The sequence below is a fragment of the Tinamus guttatus genome, unplaced genomic scaffold (genome assembly GCF_059628265.1).
Source record: "Tinamus guttatus ecotype Peru unplaced genomic scaffold, ASM5962826v1 Tinamus_guttatus_pri_ptg000446l, whole genome shotgun sequence".
Lineage (NCBI taxonomy): Eukaryota > Metazoa > Chordata > Aves > Tinamiformes > Tinamidae > Tinamus > Tinamus guttatus.
In genome coordinates, this window is record NW_028288980.1 from 183,552 (window position 1) to 204,100 (window position 20,549).

At 40.0% G+C, this 20,549-nt stretch overlaps 1 protein-coding gene and 1 long non-coding RNA gene across 2 annotated transcripts in view; both read right to left on the reverse strand.

Annotated features, from left to right (window-relative positions):
- The window catches only part of LOC148593157 (uncharacterized), a 263,837-nt gene that overhangs the window by 121,696 nt on the left and 121,592 nt on the right, over positions 1-20,549 (reverse strand). The window lies entirely within an intron of this gene.
- Positions 7,941-20,549, reverse strand: part of LOC104575839 (histone-arginine methyltransferase CARM1) — a 62,252-nt gene continuing 49,643 nt past the window's right edge. Inside the window, exons 7-12 of the mRNA XM_088531994.1 lie at positions 19,299-19,389; positions 15,544-15,625; positions 13,877-13,962; positions 12,238-12,327; positions 10,890-11,027; positions 7,941-8,034 (exon numbers count right to left, since the gene is read on the reverse strand). Of these exons, the coding sequence (XP_088388120.1) occupies positions 7,941-8,034; positions 10,890-11,027; positions 12,238-12,327; positions 13,877-13,962; positions 15,544-15,625; positions 19,299-19,389 (581 nt within the window). The remainder of the gene's footprint in view (positions 8,035-10,889; positions 11,028-12,237; positions 12,328-13,876; positions 13,963-15,543; positions 15,626-19,298; positions 19,390-20,549) is intronic.

Here is a 20,549-nt window from a genome sequence, read left to right on the forward strand (position 1 = left end):
AGCTAAGCAGCAGTACTGCTGCGGAACAGCAGGCGGAGTCGTGACTTCAGAACGCTGCGAAGACGTTTCGTTGTGTGAAATGTCAGTGTGCCCTGTTTGCTTCAGCTGTTCTGCGAAGTCGTCACTCCCAAATGGAAAGGGAATTGCGGCTCCAGTTACTACGCTCTAGCCGTGGAAGGAAGTCAGACCTTAAAACACTTCTGTAATACTGCCTGTAATATATTTGGCTAAAGAAGTGATACTGAAATAAGTGATTTCAGGTCAGTACTGTTATGATAGTATTTTTTATTCCTTTTATAAGAAGCACTCAATAGTAAACTGCAAAAAGAAACCATCATAGGAGATTCAGGACATTATTTTCCATCTCCTTGAAACATTAATATAGCATCTGTCATAATTACATCAAAATTGTGTGTTTAAAAGAAGGAGAGAGTAGCTTGAAGCTTGTTTTAAATCAAGGGTATAATTTCACAGGCCTCCATACTCCCAGTCCAAGTGCTTTGCAGCATTTTTTGAAACAATTCCTTTACATATTTGAGATAGCTTTTCTCCATCTTTAGATATTTTCATTTTTTCCTTTGTAAGTTTATTTTCAAGAAGAAGAATTGGAAAATGTATTGTTATCTTCAGCTTATTTGCTATGTACTCAATAGCAGTATCTCCCAGAGGAAAATCGTTGAAAATTTTGAATGTTAGTTAGAGATTTAAAGTGAAACAGCTTATCCATTTTATCATTTATCCTTAAAAAGAATCAGATAGATTAAAAATAGTTAAGATATAATTACAGAAGATATTTCTTGAGCTGCTCAGGTTTACAGGGTGTTCAGGGTGTACTTAAAGTTATTGTATAGCACAGATGTTTTACTGTCTGTTTTTATTTCTATTCTCATCTTCTTCTGGATACTGTTTTAATGCCATTGAGATAAAAATGATGAAAATGAAGCCAAGAGATTAAAATTCAGAAAAGTGAACTTGTCTGTAATTTGCAACAATATATGGTGAGATTCATTTTCATCAGTTTGTCTGTCTACTAGGAGTCTGATCTCAAGATGCAGATGGCTATACAGATCCTTCTAAAACTGTGCCTTACTTGCATAATTATGTGTTACTTCTCAAGTGTGTCAACTTTCAACTTCCTGTCAAAAACACCTTTTTAGAGTCCCTTAAAAATGTGGTCCTGTTAGTAGATTTTATTTTTAAAACAGAAGGAAGGAACTGCTCTTTTCCATCAAAAATAAGCAGTAAGAATCGCAAGAGCAAGAAAACCTTTCACTGAATAGTCACAGCATGGACAAGATCATCATAAATGTCTAGAGCATTTTCACACAGTGCATCCATGGCCATAAGGATTTGTCAGTGCAATAAAATTGCTGTGGAAGTAGCAGAAACGGCACTAACATGCTTTAAGTTAGATACTATTCTGTCATTGGCTTCCAGTTCAGAGAGATTTTGAGTAACTTCAGTTGTGCTGAAGTTAATACCACTTTCTTACCACACTTTTAAGAAATAAGAACTGCACTGAAGTTAACAAGGAGTTTTAAAATAGCAGATACCTTGTGCTACGTAAAGATTCACAGCACTGCAGTATTTCTGCTTATCTGGTTCTAGCCAAAACAGAATTCTTTTTGTCTATAGGGAAGATATTAAGCAAACAGTAACAAGAAGATCTTTATTCTTGCATTTGTTAACATGACATTTATCTGTATGTTTTCACCATCTAAAAATATTCTGGCTCAGGGACACAATGACTTAGCCTTTCTGTTAAGGCAGCTGCAGTGAAGACTGCAGCAGTGTAAGGCTCTCCAGTGCCTCATGTCAGGCTGCTCTGCTCTCCTCAGGGAGGCTCCTTGGGCCAGGCCTCTGGAGGTGACCTTGAAAGCTGTAAGGGAAATGCAGTGAAACCACCTTTCTCTACTGCCAGAGCAGCATGAGAATAGCTACTATAGAGGACAGTCAAAACTGCCTCATTTCATTTCCATTTTTAAGTGGTACTAATGGTACTTAGTTTTTGAAGAGAGATAAGTACACTTCGACTACATTATATTTTACAGCTTACATTATTTCCAAAGAAACAGATTGTTCTGCTGTCCTTCTAATTACCATTAGAAAGCTGCTCATTTCCTGTCACTCTTCATGCCCTTTTTTTGCAGGGAGCATCTCCCTATCCGAGCCTTTCAGCTCATCATCTCCATCGTTTCCTGAAGAACCCAAGACAGATCTTTGAGCTGCTGACACAGCCAAAGACATTTGTGCTGATCCAGCTGCCTTGTGCCGGGGACTTCTCTCCAGTATCACTTCCCGGGGACTGTAGGAGAGATGATCATTAAGCAAGCCAGCAGGACTGGACACACTTTGCTCTTTACCTATTCAAAAACTTCCTGCTTTATACTGCCAGATGATGTTTGCAGCCCTAAAGGATCCCTAAGGATGTGGAGTTAGAGATAATCTGGGTCTGCTGTTCCCTGAGCGAGAAGCCCTGAAGCATCCAGTTACTCCTGCTGCCAAACAGGAGGAGGAATCTGTGGTGACAGCAAATAATGTTTTTTTTAGCAGTGCCCATCCCTTCCCCTATAACAGCAGTTACCAATGTCCACATCTGAGCTATTGCTGGTAGCAAGGGTGAACCCTGCTTTCAAAGATTACGCCATAAACAAGTAGGCAATGGGGCTGTGGACATTTCGCTTCCCGCCCACTGTCGGCATTCAGTTTGGCTTTTTTCTGTATCACAGAATGTTTGAGGTTGGAAGGGACCTTTGGACATCATTTAGTTCAACCCTCTGCATAAGCAGGGACACCTTGCACAGCATCACGTCCAGGCAGGTTTTGAACATCTCTAGAGAAGGAGACTGCACAACCTGTCTGGGCAGCCTGTTGCAGTGCTCTGTCACCCTCACAGTCAAGAGGTTTTTCCTTGTGTTCAGGCAGAACTTCCTGTGCTTCAGGTTGTGCCCACTGCCTCTCATCATGTTGCTGCTGGCCATTGAAAATCTTATTAACCCATCTTCTCAACTCTCTCCCTTTAGATGCTTGTGTCCCCTGCTAAGACCCTCCTCTCAGTCCTCTCTGCTCAGGCTGAGCAGCCCCAGCGCTCTCAGCCTCTCCTCACAGCAGAGCTGCTCCAGGGCCCTCCCCAGCTTCGCAGCCCTGCACTGGCCTCTCTCCAGTAGCTCCATGTCCCTCTTGTCCTGGGGAGCCCAGGGCACGCGCAGGACTCCAGACGTGGCCTCCCCAGGCTGAGCAGAGGGTCAGGGCCACCTCCCTCCCCCTGCTGGCCGCCCTCTTCCTCCTGCAGCCCAGGACACCACTGGCCTGGTGGCCACAAGGGCCCCTTGCTGCCTCCTGCTGGGTCTGTTGTCCCACAGGAGCCCCAGGGCCTCCTCTGCAGAGCTGCTCTCCAGCAGGTCACCCCAGCGTGTGCTGGGGTGGTTCCTCCCTCGGGGGAGGACCCTGCACTTGCCTCTGTTCAACTCCATGAGGTTCCTGTTTGCCCAACTCTCCAGCCCGTCCAGGTCCCTCTGAACGGCAGCCCAGTCCTGGGGTATCAGCCACTGCTCCCAGCTTTGTATCAGCAGCAAAGTTGCTGAGGGGGCACCTTGGCCCCAAATCCAGGTCACTGACAAATTTGAACCAATATGCGCTCCGTACCTGGGGGGCACCACTGGCCACAGGCCTCCAACTAGACAGTACCATTTGTCACAACCCTCTGAGCTATGCCAACCAGCCAGTTCTCGATCCACCTCGCTGTCCGCTCATCTTACCCACCCTTCCTGAGCTTCCTCATGGGGATGTTACAGGAGATGGTGTCGAAAGCCTTGCCAAAGTCAAGGTAGACAACATCAACAGTTCTCCCATCGTCCATCCAGTCAGACATCCCATTGTAGAAGGCCATCAGGTTAGTTAAGCATTATTTCCCCTTGGGGAATGAATCCATGCTGGCTGCTCCTGATCACCTTCTCCTCCACATGCTTAAGAGATGACATCCAGGATGAGCTGCTCCATCACTTTCCAGGGATGGAGGTGAGGCTGACTGGCCTGTGTTTGCTCTGGCACATGAGCTCTGCCAGCTAAGCTTACAGACACAACACTGAAAACAAGTTTGCTTCCCCTTCCACCAGGAAAAAAAAAGTGTTAGCAAAAAAGGCTCAAGTTTACTTTGGATTTCTTCACAAGTGGTAGTGCCATCTGTGGCATTCCTCATATAGCTGACTAGATAAAACGTAGTGATACGGAGTGAATACTATGAACGTTGCCTGTTGTTCAGATCGTCTATTAAAGAGAAGTTTTACTATATCACAATTTTAGGGACTGTTTTCCTAATCCCTATGAACTACTTCTAAAAAGCTGTGGACTTAGTGAAGACCCCTGAAATTACAGTTGTCTCTTAATAGCTCCTGGGAAGGGCCCAAAGTTAAGAAGGTCTTTTTATCAAACCTTGCAGGCCACTTCAGTAGGGAGGTCAGTTTTGGTTGGCCTTTTCACTCAAATTGGCCTTCCAACAATACATGAAAGGCTCAAACCTGATTGTATTTTGCTGGAAGTGTATTTCTGGTCATACAGTTACCCAACTTGTTTGTTTTGACTACATCTTATTAATTCACACTTTCAAAGGTTTCACTCTGAGAAACAAGCAGAGTCTGTAAAATAACTTTGTGTTCTTTACAGATGAGATTATTTAGTGAGAGATCTCATCCGAATCTGCACAACGAAGCTAGACTTTCCTCCCTCTCTAGCTACACAAGCCAAAAATGCATATTTTGAAGTATCAGTAGTTCTAACAGAGCTACAGAAAAAGCACAAGTCAAACATCCTGTAATTATGTTTTTATTTCACACTGTGCTGCAAGTAATTTACAAATGGGTTCCGGTAACACTTTGATATGGATAAGGCAGTCTTAGAACATTTTCAAGATATATGCAAAGATGACTTTAGGTTCATATCTCATAGGGAACCAAATTAGTTTCTCCATGGAGAGAAAATGAAATTATTTAACATGCTACCCCGGTGAGCTAGAAGATTAAGAGCAAGTGTATTGAAAAATCAAGAAATGTGTGCCAGAAGTTGAAAGCATCAACAGTGCATATTGCTCAAAGTCTTTTAATACATTTTACATATAAACATGAGGTAGGTTTTCCTTGCTACTCTAAAATACAGTAATCTCAAAAAAGAACTTCCAAATCTGAACTAATGCCAGTTTACAGTAAAACAGAAGAAAAAGAAAGAAATCATTCTAGATCCATATCAAATGAGCTTTCTGGAATAGTTAAGTCAATTCAGCAATTGATTTAACAGCAATTTTAGTCTATAAATGTCAGCCTAGGCTAAATTTCAGTTTAAAAAAAAAAGAAAAAAAAAGTATGGAACCACAGTATCCCCTTATTGTGTTACTTGCATAAACTCTTTTATTACTGATATGTACACTTACAAATTGATTTTACACAAGGACCAGTAGGCCTACTAGGAACCGAATTCAATTCTGTCTCATTGGTTATTCAGCTTGGTGAGAATCTCACTTCATCTTTTCAGGGGCCGAATTGCAATATATTCTAGACATACCTAAAAATGGATGAAAGAATAAAACAGTCACAACATGCAGCTTACAGCATCAGCTGAATTAAGCATAGTAAATATATTTTACTCTGGAGTAAAAACTATTGCTTTTTTTTTTTTTTTTTGGTATTTAATAAGGACTCTCATGACATGGATGTTACTGTAGTGTAACAGCCAATGTATGTCAGATAAGCCTCAGTGGAATAAGGCAAAGGAGTCAGTCCCCTCTCCTGGTGCAGGATTTACTAACATGCAGATTTACTAAAATTGATATTGCGAGGCCTTTCACGTAGATTTGCAGCAGTGCAAGGAAGTTTAAAATGCTACCAAGTCTCACGTAGCCCATTTTCACAATGGCAAAAGCTTCCTCTTCTCACACGTATAGCAGCTCAGGTCTTGCTCTCCACAGAAATGACAGGCTGGTCCTTTTTTTTTTTTTTTTTTTTAAAACCTTATCCTATAGAAATACCACAGAGCTGTTTTAAGGGAGCCAAAAACAGGCTCATTTGCTCTTTCACTCTCTCAGTGCTGTGTTACAGGAGGAAAGCTCCGCACTGGGGACACTTGGTGCACTAGAAATCAGGGAGGTAGAACGGGACTGGCCTGCAGGGGTTGGCATCAAGTCCCACCAGGTTCTCCACAGCAGTTGGGGAATCTTAAGCTGGACATGGAAATCAGGTCTTCCCTGCCCCATCTGCACTGATTTGCATCTCCTAGTCTGGAACCTGGACTTCAATTTTAGCCCTCATTTTATTTTTAAAAACTTTATAAATGCTTGCATATTACAGAGAACATTTTTCACAGGGAAGCCTTTTTTTTTTTTTTTCCCAAATCTCCCAGAATTCTAGGAACTATTATGGAAGGGCAGGGACAGCATGCAGTGGGAGAAATAAATAACAAAACAGCAGGACTCTGCAACCTCACAGGGGAAGGCTGTGAAATAGGGCTGCTGTGTTGTGGCTCTATTTCAGAACCAAGGACTCTAAGCATTAATGCATAAAGAACAGCAGTCTAAATTAATGAACTAAACATGCTTAATTAGTTGGCAAGCAACCTTGAAATCACACAGTGATTTTTTGATTACATTTTCAAACCACAGTCCCACTTTATAGGACCTAAATTACTGCTATATGCAACATACAATTTGACCACTTTTCCCCAGGATGTCTTTCAAATGACTAATGGCACACATTTACTGAGGAGTGATTTCTATGGCTTACCTAAACTAAAAACTCTTAAGGAAAGCTTATTTTGCTCCTAAGAGCAGGCAGCTGTCATTCTTGAAAAGTCACTCACGCTCATACAGTAAATCTAACAGTAAATACAGGTTATAAGAGACCAGGAAATTAATTTCTCATCATCCTCACAGAAAACGTGTATCAACCAAACCAAAACCATAACCACACTAGACACTGTCCATGTCAGAGGTTTTTCCACTGCATGGCTGTGTTTATAGTTATCGCTCATCTTCTACAAACAGTCCTATTGTAACCACATGTTAATTTATTTAGTCAAAAGGCCTCCGCTTGAAAACAAAAACATCTAATGTGGTACATTCTTAATGCACTGGTGAAATTGCTTAATTATTTATTTTCACCAGACACAAAGGGTTTATTGTGGAACTGTCATATGGGTCTGAGCTAAGAAATGAGATAAAAGGGAAATATAATGAACTAACGAAATATTATTTCCCATGTGTACCTCTGGAAAAATCAATTTTACCAGTTTTATTATCCTGTCTACTTTTATGCCAAATACAGCAATAAGAACAAGAGGGATCCATCCAGCCAGGTTTTCTCACAGGTCGTTTTTGCTTTGCAAGAATTGAGGGTCCCTTCCTGCTGGCTGTCTTGATGTGTTACTGACAGTTTTTCTCAAAAAGGAGTCTCACCCAGCTGCAGCAACACTACAGGCTCCCTGCGGTGTTGGGAAGGGCTGCAGCACTCACGGATTTTTCCTCCTCACATGATTTTATACCCAGTTTCAAGGTATGTACCCAGCCCTGTGCAGCTTAGTGTGTTGCCAATTTGGCAAGAATCATAGTGACGTAAAGCACATGTCAAAAATAGCATTTATCCTAGTTATATTAGTTAAAAGAAATGCATATCCATGTTCTGCCCAAGATGTATTTTAATGTATTTGTCAAAGCACTAAATCAACACAGATCTTACAAAACTACTTCCTTCTGCTCTCTGTTGCACAACCTGAATGGAATAATGCATTATATAAGAAATCACTGAAATAACAGTGCCCTAATGCCTGTGAAATTAAAATAAACCATGAGAAGTCAGAATCTTATTTATACACAGTAGGTATGCTTCCTGACATACAAGACTTGACCACTCAATCTTTAGCCATTAAATGTAATGGTGTATTTTAGTTAAAAGCATTTCTTACCTAAAAAATGGATTCTTTAGGTCAAGAATGTTACCAGATTTAAATCCTGTCTGGTCCACCACAGCCACAATCTGAATATCGTAACTTTGTCTGTATCAGAAATAAAAATATAAAAAGTGATAACAGAGGTAAACAATAGTTGTATTTTTAAACTCTTGTGTTAAAAGATAGCTACTGTCTGAGCAAAAACCATTTAGTATAATAAGCAAGAGAAATTATTTTTCTGTGCTGTCAGTGCTAGGACTTGACTCTTTAGATAAATAAAATTTACCAAGACACTCAAGTAATGCTAAGAATTTCTATCCAAGAAACATGATCATTTTACACTGACAAAAGGTAACAGTGAAAGGTCTTTGCTCTTTCCAATCAAAATACCATATATTTCAACATTAACACACACAGAGTTAATACTTGATTGTCATCACGATCAAAAACATGTAGCAGGCCCGAAGGCATTAGGTTCATTCTTTCTGGAACCCAGGATTTCACTGGAAAGGCTAATTTTTAACAGGACTTTTTGCAAGTCACTGAGTTTGCACAGAGAAGTGAAGAGAAGCAGTTGGGCCATTGACACCATCCTTGCTGTAGATACTAGCACCTTCAGTGTATGCCTGTATTCAATAATGCTGTTTTATGACATGCCTCTAATCAGCAATTGACCTGGGCTGTCTCCCAGAATCAAGAGCCCATCAGCAGTATTGTAATGCTTGTTTCTTTGTTTTTTTTTTGTTTACCTTCCTTTGTCTGTTTGCTACTTTTGGAATGTCAATATTCAAATTACAGACTCTTCAAGGCAAAAATTTCAGTAGGGGTACGGAAATATAAAAGCTTTTCTGCTCAGTAAAAACAAAGTATATTCATTAAAAAAAAAAAAAAAGTGAATATGCAGTATAATAGCAACATACAATACTTAATGCAGCATATATTTCTTAAACTCAAGTTGACTTCAAAAGGTGAAATAAGACTCCTTGATTTTATGTATGAAGCAGAAAGATTAAAAAAAAAAAAAAAGGCTCAAGCACACCCAAACCAGTGCTCCTGAAGAGTGGTGTACAGGGTTATGCAGAGGTGGTGTCTTGATCTCAAGGGTAGGTCGTTTTGAAGCAGGACTTGAAACCCTGTGGTAACATGTAGCTAAACTGCTCCTCATTCTCAATCTAGCAGGTCTTCAGCTCAGCTGTCTCCGAGCTATGCTCTGTTGTAAATATGCTTTATATGTTGAAACATTTATAGCAGTCTTTCTGTGGTCAGCTATGTTGAGTGTTTCTCTTATATGTTAAAATAGTAATGCCTTTTATTTCTGAAAGAGACACAGGGAGGTGAGTGAGGGGCTCCTAACCAGAAGACCTGGCAATGTGACAAGTCCCAACGTTGCAGAGCGAGTGATCGCTGACAGGTTTGATCTCACTGGACTCACCAGCGAGTACAAAAAAAAAAAGGAGAGAGAAAAAAAGTGTGATTCACCTTCCTACACAGAAGAGGCTTTGCTTTCAATTGCAAACACAAATATACACGAGCAAATCAGGCTGCGACTTGTGTGAACCAGTCTCTTGGTGACTGTTTTCAAAACAAAATACAGCAGTGGAGTTTCCAGAACTCTGGTAGACGGCAAGAGCAGCACACAAGTCTCCTGAAGAGAGGTCTCCTTTCCATTAACATCAGTGGAAGCACAAGCAAGAGTCCTGTGAAAGCACTGGGAGAGCAGGTCCAGAGCACTTTTTTTTTGTAGAAGTAGCAGTGTGGAATGGGGTCAGGGTCAACTCCACCTCTTATCCCTGCGTATGATTTACTGAGGGGCCAGGCTGATAGCGCTGCCAGAAAATGACCACACTGATGAGTAGGCCTGGCCTGAAGTTAAGCCTACTGAATAATGCTTGGAAAATATTCTTAATTAGGCTTAAGAAGCTGTTGGGTCTGATAGATAGACGAATGAAAATCCAACAAAAACAAGAAGTAACATTGTGACAGGTGCCTGGGTTTCCCAAGTGGAGTTATGTGGGAAACAAACTCACAGATGACTGACATGGAGCACTGGGCACCTTCTGGGGAGCAGAACCTTGCAAGGCCAACAGCACCTAGGTAAGTTTATCAGTGAGATGTGTAAATCTAGAATTACCTACAGAACAATGTCAAAAATAGCAAACCTAGGTACAAATGTACCCCAAACTACTTGGGAGCAAGACAGTTTACCTAGGTAGAAACAGGACAGAGAAAAGGAGGTAAAAGGACAGAAAAAAAAGATTAAAAAATAGGAAAATCAAGCCTGTTCCTGCAGCCAGAAGTCATGGTGCTTTCTGTGGCTAACAAGGATCCACAGGAAGGTGCATCTGACTATGTCAGTGTCCATCCCAGGCCTCATGGCACTGGCAACTAACACCACTTCTTAGTAGACAAAAAAATCAGAAAAAGAAATTGCAAGGGAAAAAAAAAGAATGAAAGAAATAAATGAAAAATAATCACAGAGAATAATTCATATTAAGAGGAATTTAAATACCATTAATAGAGCCTAAACGTGATTCTACCTCTACTATCCCTTCCTTTAAAACCAATTCTGCTGTGCTAAATTTAGGGGTCTCTGGCTATTCATATGCAAGAAGCAATGCAAGCTTATGTGACCACTAATAAACCCTGTTATTGGATCATGTGTTTTGATTCAGACATTATTATAAAGAAATATTCTTTCTGAGGTATGCCCCTTTACATTTTCTCTGTGATCCACAATCAACAAAAAGGCTACTTCTATATATGTATGGGCATATATATTTAGAGAGAGACACCTGGCTTACAGGTGTATATAATAGAGCTAAAACAGACACTACGCTGCCAAAGTTTTCAATCACTTACCCGTCAGAACAGGTTCTGTAGTATTTATACAAATTGTCTTTGAGTGCTTCAAACAAGAACAGCCACACTGGAAAACCTGCTTCATGAGGCTTTATCCTTACCTCGCATTGGCAACAAACAACACTTTTCCTGAGAGAGTTTCCCCCTCTTTAGCGAAGAGGGGTGTCTGAAGAAGGCAGCGTACTTGGTACCAGTGTGTGAGGGGCTCCATCGGTGCAGTCGACAACCAAACAGTTGCCCTAAAACAAACAGTAAAAACTATCTAGACATGGTTTCTCATTTTCTTCTTTCAGAAACAATTTAAAGTTATCAGGACTTTGGGTATATAGGGCCTAATAGGACCCGCTCAAAATAAACTTTCAACTACCCTGAAGCAAACTAGTCCAGCGACCATATCCTGTGTTATTTTCTTAATCTATACCATGCTTGTCACTACCAGACCTGAGTGCCTCAGACAACTATGGAGACTCAGAAAAGAGGCTTTCCAGGCTCTCATTCTCTGATTAAAAGAAGTTACAAGAAATATAGGTTTGTTCCGAAAGCTGTAATGTGGTTCTTCACAATGGTGATTTCATCCCCAAACACCACTCCTGAAGAAATTCCTCTTTTCAAATATTTCCACCTGTTAAGTGGAACACAGTTGTTTTGCTGAAAGGGGCTGATGGTGCTAAGAAGGCAGTAGCACATGCAATATTCTGAATCCAATCCACTGAAATTTGAAGTGCTGAGATGAAGAACTTCAGAATGAAAGATCTGCAGATTATGCAATCTTCCACCCTAAAATAGAGACCTGAGCTAATGATTTCAGCCCTAAAAACCCTTTTTGTTTTAATGGAGGTAGTATTCTGATCTCTTCACAATCAGACAGTTTCAAAAGTTAATAGTTTTTATCAACAGAAATGAATAGAAATGAATTTTGCGGTATATTGCAAAAAAACCCCAAATCTGGATAAATTTAAGTGGAAAAATAAAACATATAAAGCTGAATACAGACAACTGAAATCTATCTTTTGATTTCTTAGGTGACTATCTAATTTTCATTGGAAATCAAAGATTATCCAATTTTCATCTTACTATACCAGATGGGTGTCATCATTTTGAAATGCATAGTGGTGTTATAATGAAAACATTTTCCTAAATCTTAGAGGTTTACTGCATTTCCATTTTGTAGGCAGCTACCTGAAATCTCCTTTCCACTTCACCCATAAACTAGATCAGGCCAAAACAGAAAGTTCTAGCTCATATTTGTATGCTGCTTCCTTACTTACACTGTAAGGCATAGAAGTGTATCTAATATGAAGAATTAGTATGGTGTAGATAGATACACCATATCTACGTATGCACCTTGACCATTAACAATTCCTGGGTGAGCTGTATGTTAGATATTGCACATACCAATCAATGGAAAGCAAGATCACAGCCTTCTGAGTTATGCTGCTGAGTACTTACAGTGATCCCACAAAAGCCACATCAAACCAGAAGGCCAGGCCATGGATTAGTCCAGACTGCATCATATGGAAAACGAAAGGGATCTCCATTCTGCAGAGAACAAATAAAATGTTTCCGAAGCAATTTACCCAAACTACTGAAAACAAAATTCCATGATCTCCATTCACTTACTGAACCTATCCTATACTAATTTCTACATTTCCATTCTTATTTATCAGTTCGTGCCTCTATTTTCCGTATTTTTAAAAGAATATGCAGTTATTTTCAGTGCCAGTAGAAATAGCTAAAGGCACTAGTTTAGGCATTAATTTTTATGTGCCTTATTTGCAACAGAACTGAACGACCCCTTTCCAAAGCCTTACTATGTTGCTGATGACAACACTACAAATTCTTAAAAATATTGAAGTTCAATTTTCCTAAAGGAAAATTTCTCATTGCCAGTGAAGGGCGTGTTTTTATATTAAATACCATTCTAACAGGAAAATGCTCCAGTAGAAATATCACAAACAAAATGACTCTTGGAACCAGAAGCAAAAATTGAGCGGGAGGTAGCTGGAATAGTTTCATTTTCAGAAGGGGTGTTAGTGACTATGCAGTTGCAGCCAAATCTCTCTGCATCTTGCAGAGACAAATCACGAGGCCAGCATTTATGTACAGAAAAGCAAATAATACTTGGTCGTGGTTTGGGGAGACAGCATACATAAATTCCCTCCTGAGAACTGCTGAAACTAGCCAACCCTACCCAGTTGAAACTTGAAAGTAATTCTCCAGATGTTTCCCTCTCTCAGAGCAATTCCTCTCTCTCAGCAGACCATGTCATACATACGGTTAGTTGTGAGTCATGCTGAAACAACAAGTGTTCTGAGTTTGAGGGACAGCCTGCGAGATTTTCTCTCATGTCTTGCAAAGGCTGTTGATGTGGTCTCTCAAGTTCTCTGACAAGGTATATTTTATTTCAGTAATATATTCAGAAGGAGGCTGCTCTACTTCTGGGACAAAGACATGCAGTGTGGCACTTCTGTAAGACTTTTTAGCTACCAATTTGCGGTGAAGTAAAGAGGTCCAACTGACCCCTCTTAGACCAGAGCTTTCAAAAAGAGTCCAGCAACACAGCTTGCAATGACCCAGCTTATCAACAGGTTTGAGGTCTTTCAAGATGTGGAAGCAAATGACAGAAAGGGCTTTGTCACCAGAGCTAAACCAAGTGTGTCCCGACCGATAATGCTAGGGAGCAAAGGCTCTCTTCTCCTCCCTTTCCATAGGAAACTTCTTGGACCTAATCCCTCCTGTTTCACAGGCTCATGACAGACCTTTCCACCAACAAGAGGCAATCCACTCTGCAGATGAACGTGGTGGTAACTGCTAGAGGCGCCCCAAGCACCGTGCCATGCCACCTCCCCGCTTCTGCGCTCACCACTGGCCCGAACCACCAGCTTCTTAAAAATACTAATCACAGAAACGAAGCACGGGAGAAGCGGTGGAGTCACCGTCCCTGGCAGCGTTCAAGGAACGTGCAGATGAGGCGCTTAGGGACACGGTTTAGCAGGCACGGTGTTGAAGGGTTTATGGTTGAACTCAACTATCTTGGAGGTCCTTTCCAACCATAACGACTCTGTGAGGGACACTGGTGTGTGCTAACCTGTGCAAGTCCTCCTCCACAGCTTCGGTGAAGTTGATGGTGTACTTCACTGTCCGAGCCATCAGGATCCTCACGTCGAAAGTGTCCTGCGGGGAACAGAGCAGCCACGTTACCGCTGGGCCTTGTCAGCACACAAATGTGCTGCTAGACAACAGGAGAAAAAGAGACGAAACAACCTGCACACCGGCCACCTGAAGCAAACGCTCACTTTTAACAACTCTGGAAGAAAATGCACTACCCGCAGGATTAAACATACTCGATAGCTTACGTACCTATTAAAGACTGTCTTGTTCAACCCACAAAAAATAAAACCTATACCAAAATTGTTCATCACTTCTAAAAACAAATTGCTTTTTTTTTTAATCTCATGTTTTAATAAACGCTTCTGTAATGCACAGTTGGCCAAACTCTACTAAGAGTCTGGAAGCAGCTTAAAATTAAATTACAAAGTGTAAAAAAAAAAATTACATAATGTGGATTGTCCCACAGAAACAAGTTAGGAGTAGTTAGTCCCTCCAGCAAATGAAAACAACATTTTCCTCCTCATCTTTATTTCTTCCATCATACGTCCTAATCCTAGTCTATCCTATATTCACAAGTTTTCCTGACAAGTAAAGCAAAGCCTTGGCATAAAACCAAACCAAAATCTATGTAATAAATTAAAGGAAAATCAAGGAAATGTGTGGGATTTTTTTTTTAATGTGGCTTTTATGGGGCACTGAATTTCAAATCATCAGAGGAAGAAGAATCTCAGCTGAGAAACAAACAAACGTCCTTCCTACAGAACAAAACTATGGGGTTTCAGTCCTAACTGAAAGCTAAATATCTAACACTGGGCACGGATGATGCTGCAGTCAAAGACACAGCTGAAACTTGGTAATTTAACATATCTACTTTATGCACTGAAAGCAGCACAGTGGAAGAGTCACAGCAACTCTCAGGCATCTTCCCAGGTTCCTGGGCAGGTTGTACAGCCTCCACTCAACTGCAGCTATTGCTACTTAAACTAATTAGCTTAAAGTTAGCCCAGACTTGTTGCAGTAGGACTTTTACATTGTGTATTGTGATGCATGAAGTTGAGGTGGGGAGGTGGTTGTGGTTTTCTGTCTTTTTGTTTTTTTTTTCTCCAGAGAATTGAACAAGGAATAATCCCTATTCCTTCCAGCTAGGTACAGTCTTCTATTAAAAACAACAAGAATTGAAGATCCTCAGCCCAAAGAAACAATAAAATAAGAATACTTCAATGCTAAAATAAAATTTGTTTCATATTACACAAACCTGTTTGTTTGGCTGCTTTCTCTTTTTGCTTTAGTTGGTATATTAGAGAAGAAAAAGAAAAATGCCAAATCCCAGCACTTAAAAGAGAGGTTGCAAACAGTGAGGGAGGGTGGTTGCATATTGTAAAAACAGATATACGCGTCCTGTGGCTTTCTGATGTGTGAATATCTCTAGACATCCTCTACTTACAGCAAATACAGGAACATTGCACATAGCTGTTAACCTTTGACAGCAGCTCTGTTCATAGCTTTCAGAGAGTCCTGGCTTTCTGTACCACAGTCACAGAGCGTAGTCAAACTAGGTGCCACTACACCTGCAGGGTTTTGTGGAGGGATAACGTAAGGAGAAGAGAAGGGAAAACACACACACGCAGACGTCTACAAACCTACCACAATGGGTTGTCTGAAATACTCGTCCACGGCTGCTTTACGTAGACTGGAGAGATTGACCCCGTAAAAGCACTCTTGGTACCTAGAAACATCAATACATTGAAAAGGTTCAGGTAAAAAAAAAAAATCTGGATTCTAGTGCATACCATAAAGACCAATGCCCCATAGTTGTCCATAAAAGGGGAAGTTTGCCTGAGGGCACTTTTCCTTCCTGCAATTTGCTGAAGTCCCAATTCCAGCCACCCTCAGTTTCCCTCCTCAGCTTCCCTTCCCTGCAGACACCTTCTACAGCACTGAGGTGACTCGAGTTCCTCAAATGGAAACACAGAGGTTTTCACACTAGATACAAAAGACAGACAATAGGAAGAAGGGTTCAGGAAGCCAGTAAATTCATTTTGAAAGCCTTTTATCCTGTGCTTGTCCAGAAATGGGAGCGAACCTGGTACAAATTAAAACAGTGCTGAAGACCCCTGTTTTACTTGTTTCTATTGACACTGAAGAAGAAAGCAGAAGTTCATCTTATATCAACTGAAAAACAATGAACAACAGCAACAGAAAACCAACAGTTTTATCTTACCAATTCAAAATGTTCACTGAACGCAAATCCAGCCTACCTAAAACATAAATTCTGAAATTGAAGTATACATGCCTAAAGCAAATTCCCAGATCCTGGACATGATCCTCTTATCAACCCCATGAAGTTAATGGGTATCTTTATTTTCAGGTCACAGATCCAAAAGGGGATGAAGAGGGAGAACAGCAAGGGAGATAGATAAATTTCTGTGATGAAAGTGTCATCTAAGTGTAAAACCATGATTTGAAGCTTTCTCCTGAGCCTGCAGAGCACTTAAAACAGGAAATCTCAAATTTTTGTTTCTATTGTTACAAATCATACAGCTCTTAAACTGTCAATACTTAGCTGACTAGGTCTAAACCAGTTTAATGACACCCCTTTATGATAAATTAATTCTGCAATATTAGTTCACTGCTAATTGCTCATGGGAAAGATGTCTGCGTGACTAAATCTGAGAGGATCTCTTCAAGGAACAAACTGGAAAAGCACAAAAGAGGGAGTAAGCTGCAAGTGATCTTTTATCCTTTTCTAAATGTTTGCTGTACTGTTCAACTGAATTATCTACTTTTGTCACTGAAAAAATATATCCTGTTTTTAACAACTTTCTGTATATTTATGCTTTATGTCTTCCTATATTTGCAAGGCTTTTGACAACAAAAAAAACATTCAGCTCTCCCATGGCAAGCCACATACTAACACACTTTTAGGAATGATTCCTGGTAGATTAATGTGCATTTCTGAAGCACGACAGTAAACCAACCAATACGCATGAAGAGAAACATAGCCAGTGTATACAGCCTCATAATTATTATTGTACAGATCCCAGGCAATAATCCTAAATGCACGAGAACTTTTTAGCCTTTCCTTTGCCCAGTAAGCAGCCTTGAGTACTCTAATGCCAAAGCACTCCTCACAGAATCGCACAGAACCACAGAATGGTTGAGGTCGCAAGGGACTTCTAGATACCACCTAGTCCAAAGCCCTTGCTCAAGCAGGGACACCTAGAGGTGTCCAGGCAGGTTTGGAAGATCTCCCTAGGAGATCTCGAGATTCTCGTACAGGATTTTGGATTGTTTTCAAAGTCCTGCAGTCTTCACCACGAACAAGCTTAAATTACAAATCCAGATACTTATTTTTTTCAAGTATTATCGTGCAGAGTAGTGGTTCCAAAAAAATTTAGATCTTTCTGTTACGTATGTCACAAGTTGTTATCTTATTTGAAAGCAGTTTGCTAAATAGGAAACGATTTATTACACACAAAATACATCTCATGCTCTGAGCAGCAAAGAATAGAGGAAAGCAGTCTTTTTTTTTGAGGCCTGGAATTTGATGCATATATAAGTACTATTTTTCAACAATTACCTTGAAAAAAAAAAACAGAGAGAGAAAGTGCCCTTGAAAGTTGATAGTGAGAGTACATAAACTCCAGAAGTATTTAATCATCTTCCGGAATTTTTTGAGCATATGTCCTTACAAAACCCAACTATATGAAATAGGAGGACTGATGATAAAGTCCTCTGCTTGGGAGGCATCTCAAGACAGCAAATAAACTATATTATTGTAGCAAAAACTATTTTGTCTAGCAGCAAGTCAAACAAAATCTGAAAAAAAGAGGAATCTCACCCAGGGTGATTGTCTTACATATTTCAACCATACTAATCACAGATATTCTCATCAAAAGTAAAAAAGTTTTAATAAAAATTTGTCAAAAATGGGAGACAATGACAAAAATATTCCTACTGCAGAGTAGAAAGTTATTGCTGCAGACTTGAAAGATGTGTTTTTACCTTTTATACAGTTCTTTGAAAGCCTCACAGTGTTTGTCAGACAAGGCAGCTCATATAATGTGCAAGTGCAGAATGTGAGGAGTCAAACCCTGCGGGTTTAGATCTAGATGAAGTCTCATTGCTTATTTTTTTTAACCTCATATTTGTGCTACCACTCCCATGTCTCAATTCTTAAATGACGATAGTTGGCCTACTTCCTTCCACCGCCACCACGACCACATTGTTCAGTGCTCATGAGGATGTCCGTGTGCATCCACCCCAGAGGTGTTCCCCTTATCACACAGGGTTCTACACTGGCTGCAGACAGAGGTGAAGCATCCCAGGCAGCCTGTAATGGAACGCTTCCACATCGGCAGGAACAGACCTGGGGAAAAGAGCTGTATTTCTGTGTCAGCTACTGACTATGCATTTCCTTCATTAAATGATGAGGAAGCTGTCTCTTGGCACGATGTAACGCTCAGGTCAGATTGATATGTTATATGCAGGCAAAAAAAAAGCAGGGGAGAGGGATCAGGACGTGCTTCAGCAAATACCAGGAGTTACCTCTGCATTCCTTTTTTTCCAAGTTTCTTGGCACAGAGTAACCCTGTGGCTTTTTCCTCAGTTCTAAGCATGTATGTTATACCATGTTCAGAGTATGTGCTATCTCTTAACTTATGCAGGTGAGACAAAAGAGCAACTGTAAGGCATTCAACATATAAGACCATTTTTTCTCACACATTTCATCTCTATAGGATAAGTGAGAAGTTCTAATTCAGAGGCAGACAGAAAAAAAAAGTTTGCATAAAAGAAAACATCTTCCTTAATATAAGAACCAATGAATAGCTTTGATGAAATCAACTTAATGGTTAGATACCACACTGTAAGCTGAAAGAACTTAATAATAAGTATAATCTTCCATAATATTTAAAAAGAACTAATCCTTTACACAGCACTTTTTACCCAAGAATTTCAAGTAACAATCTATAAATGATTAATTTATAAATTAATTGATCTGTAACCTCTGAAGGAGATATTTAGAAACTGTCTTGCCCTTTGCTGAAAAGAAAATATCTCTTTTTTTCTTTCTTATTAGAATACTGTTATTGATATTCTGTCCCATATAAAGGCCATCAACAGCTCAACAGCAGATACTAGCATTATTAGCATTAAAAGGGTTCTTGTTGAAGCTGCATAAATATTTTGGGCAACAATAATTTACCATTCTCACTCAAAGAACACTGTGGCTAGAGCCCAGTGCTGTAGAAGTGAACATGAAAAACATAAGAGAGTTCTCTTCCAATATTGACAGATACGAAGTTCCACTTTATTATGAATCAAACAACTAATTTAATTTTTAACTATTAGTGAACCTCCAGGCAATAATAAAATAAAATAAAATAAAATGTCATTACCAAAAATTGGCTCTGGAGTAGTGTTCCATGTACAGCTGCTCATCGGAAAAAGGAGCGAAATGAATGTCACTTAATGTTGGAAACATCATTCCTAGTAAACAAAAGATAATATACAATAGCAATGCAGAGTCCCATTGACATTTCTTATAGGAATGTCTTCACTAGCAAGAGATCACCAGTTCACAAGCAGCAGTTGCCAAACACTTCAACGGGATAACATTTATTTCATCAGTATATGAATTACTAAAATCTGAATATATTAAAGCAGTCAGTAACAAAAACAACCCACAACAAGTGGGCTGGACAAACCAAGAAACTTTAAAAAACCCTGTTATGGTCCTGTATCAACTATTTGAAAAAAAAAAATTAGCTCTCTTCAAATGAACTGAAATGCTACCTTCTCAATGATCTCCAATGGAACATCTTGTTTGCTTAGACTTTTCTCATGAAACTTTTCTCAAAAGCTTGTGTGAAGAATTTTCATTAAAGCTCAGATGATCCTGAGTTAAACTGCACGCTATGGTTTTGGTCAAATTAAGAAGAACTACTGGTAAGGAAGCGGTTATGCAAACTTCACTGTGTGGCTTTTTATCTAGGAATATTACAGGACTCCACAAAAAAACACCTTTTTTTTTTTTTTTTGAACAGGGGGCACTACATCAGACCGCCTAACAGCATAAAGGGAAGCTCTTGTATTCCTTCGTGTGCATGGCTGTGAGAAGCAGGGAACAAAGACTCATCATTTTAGAGACCATTTTAACATATCTCATCAGACACTTTTCTACACGGTACAAAACATGATGCATAGTTGGGAAAAGGAAAGTCTTTTTGCAGGTACATCATGTAGGATGAGTCTATAGGAACTGAAGAAAGAACAACACCCACTCACAAAATAGACATGCTTCTTAAAATTGGCTGTAGGGAGAGTATTAACACATTTGCAGAGAAGAACTAAACTTACCTGATTTTATTTCTGCTACTAGCAAGTTAACATTCCATCAGTCCACAGAGAATCATTAAGTTTAATAATCACTGCATAAGGTGAGTCCAGTAACTTACTCCCTGCACGAGTGAGGAGTCGGAACCTGGGGCAGGTACTTGCCCAAGTATCCACTCACCTTGAGCTGCCTCTGAGAATGAGCTGCCTAGGGATCAGTTTCCAGAGGTGCTGTGGAAAGCAGACCCTCCGAAAGGAGACCTTGAGAGTCTAAACTGGAGCCTAAATATCAGCGGGTGACTTTCGAAGAACAG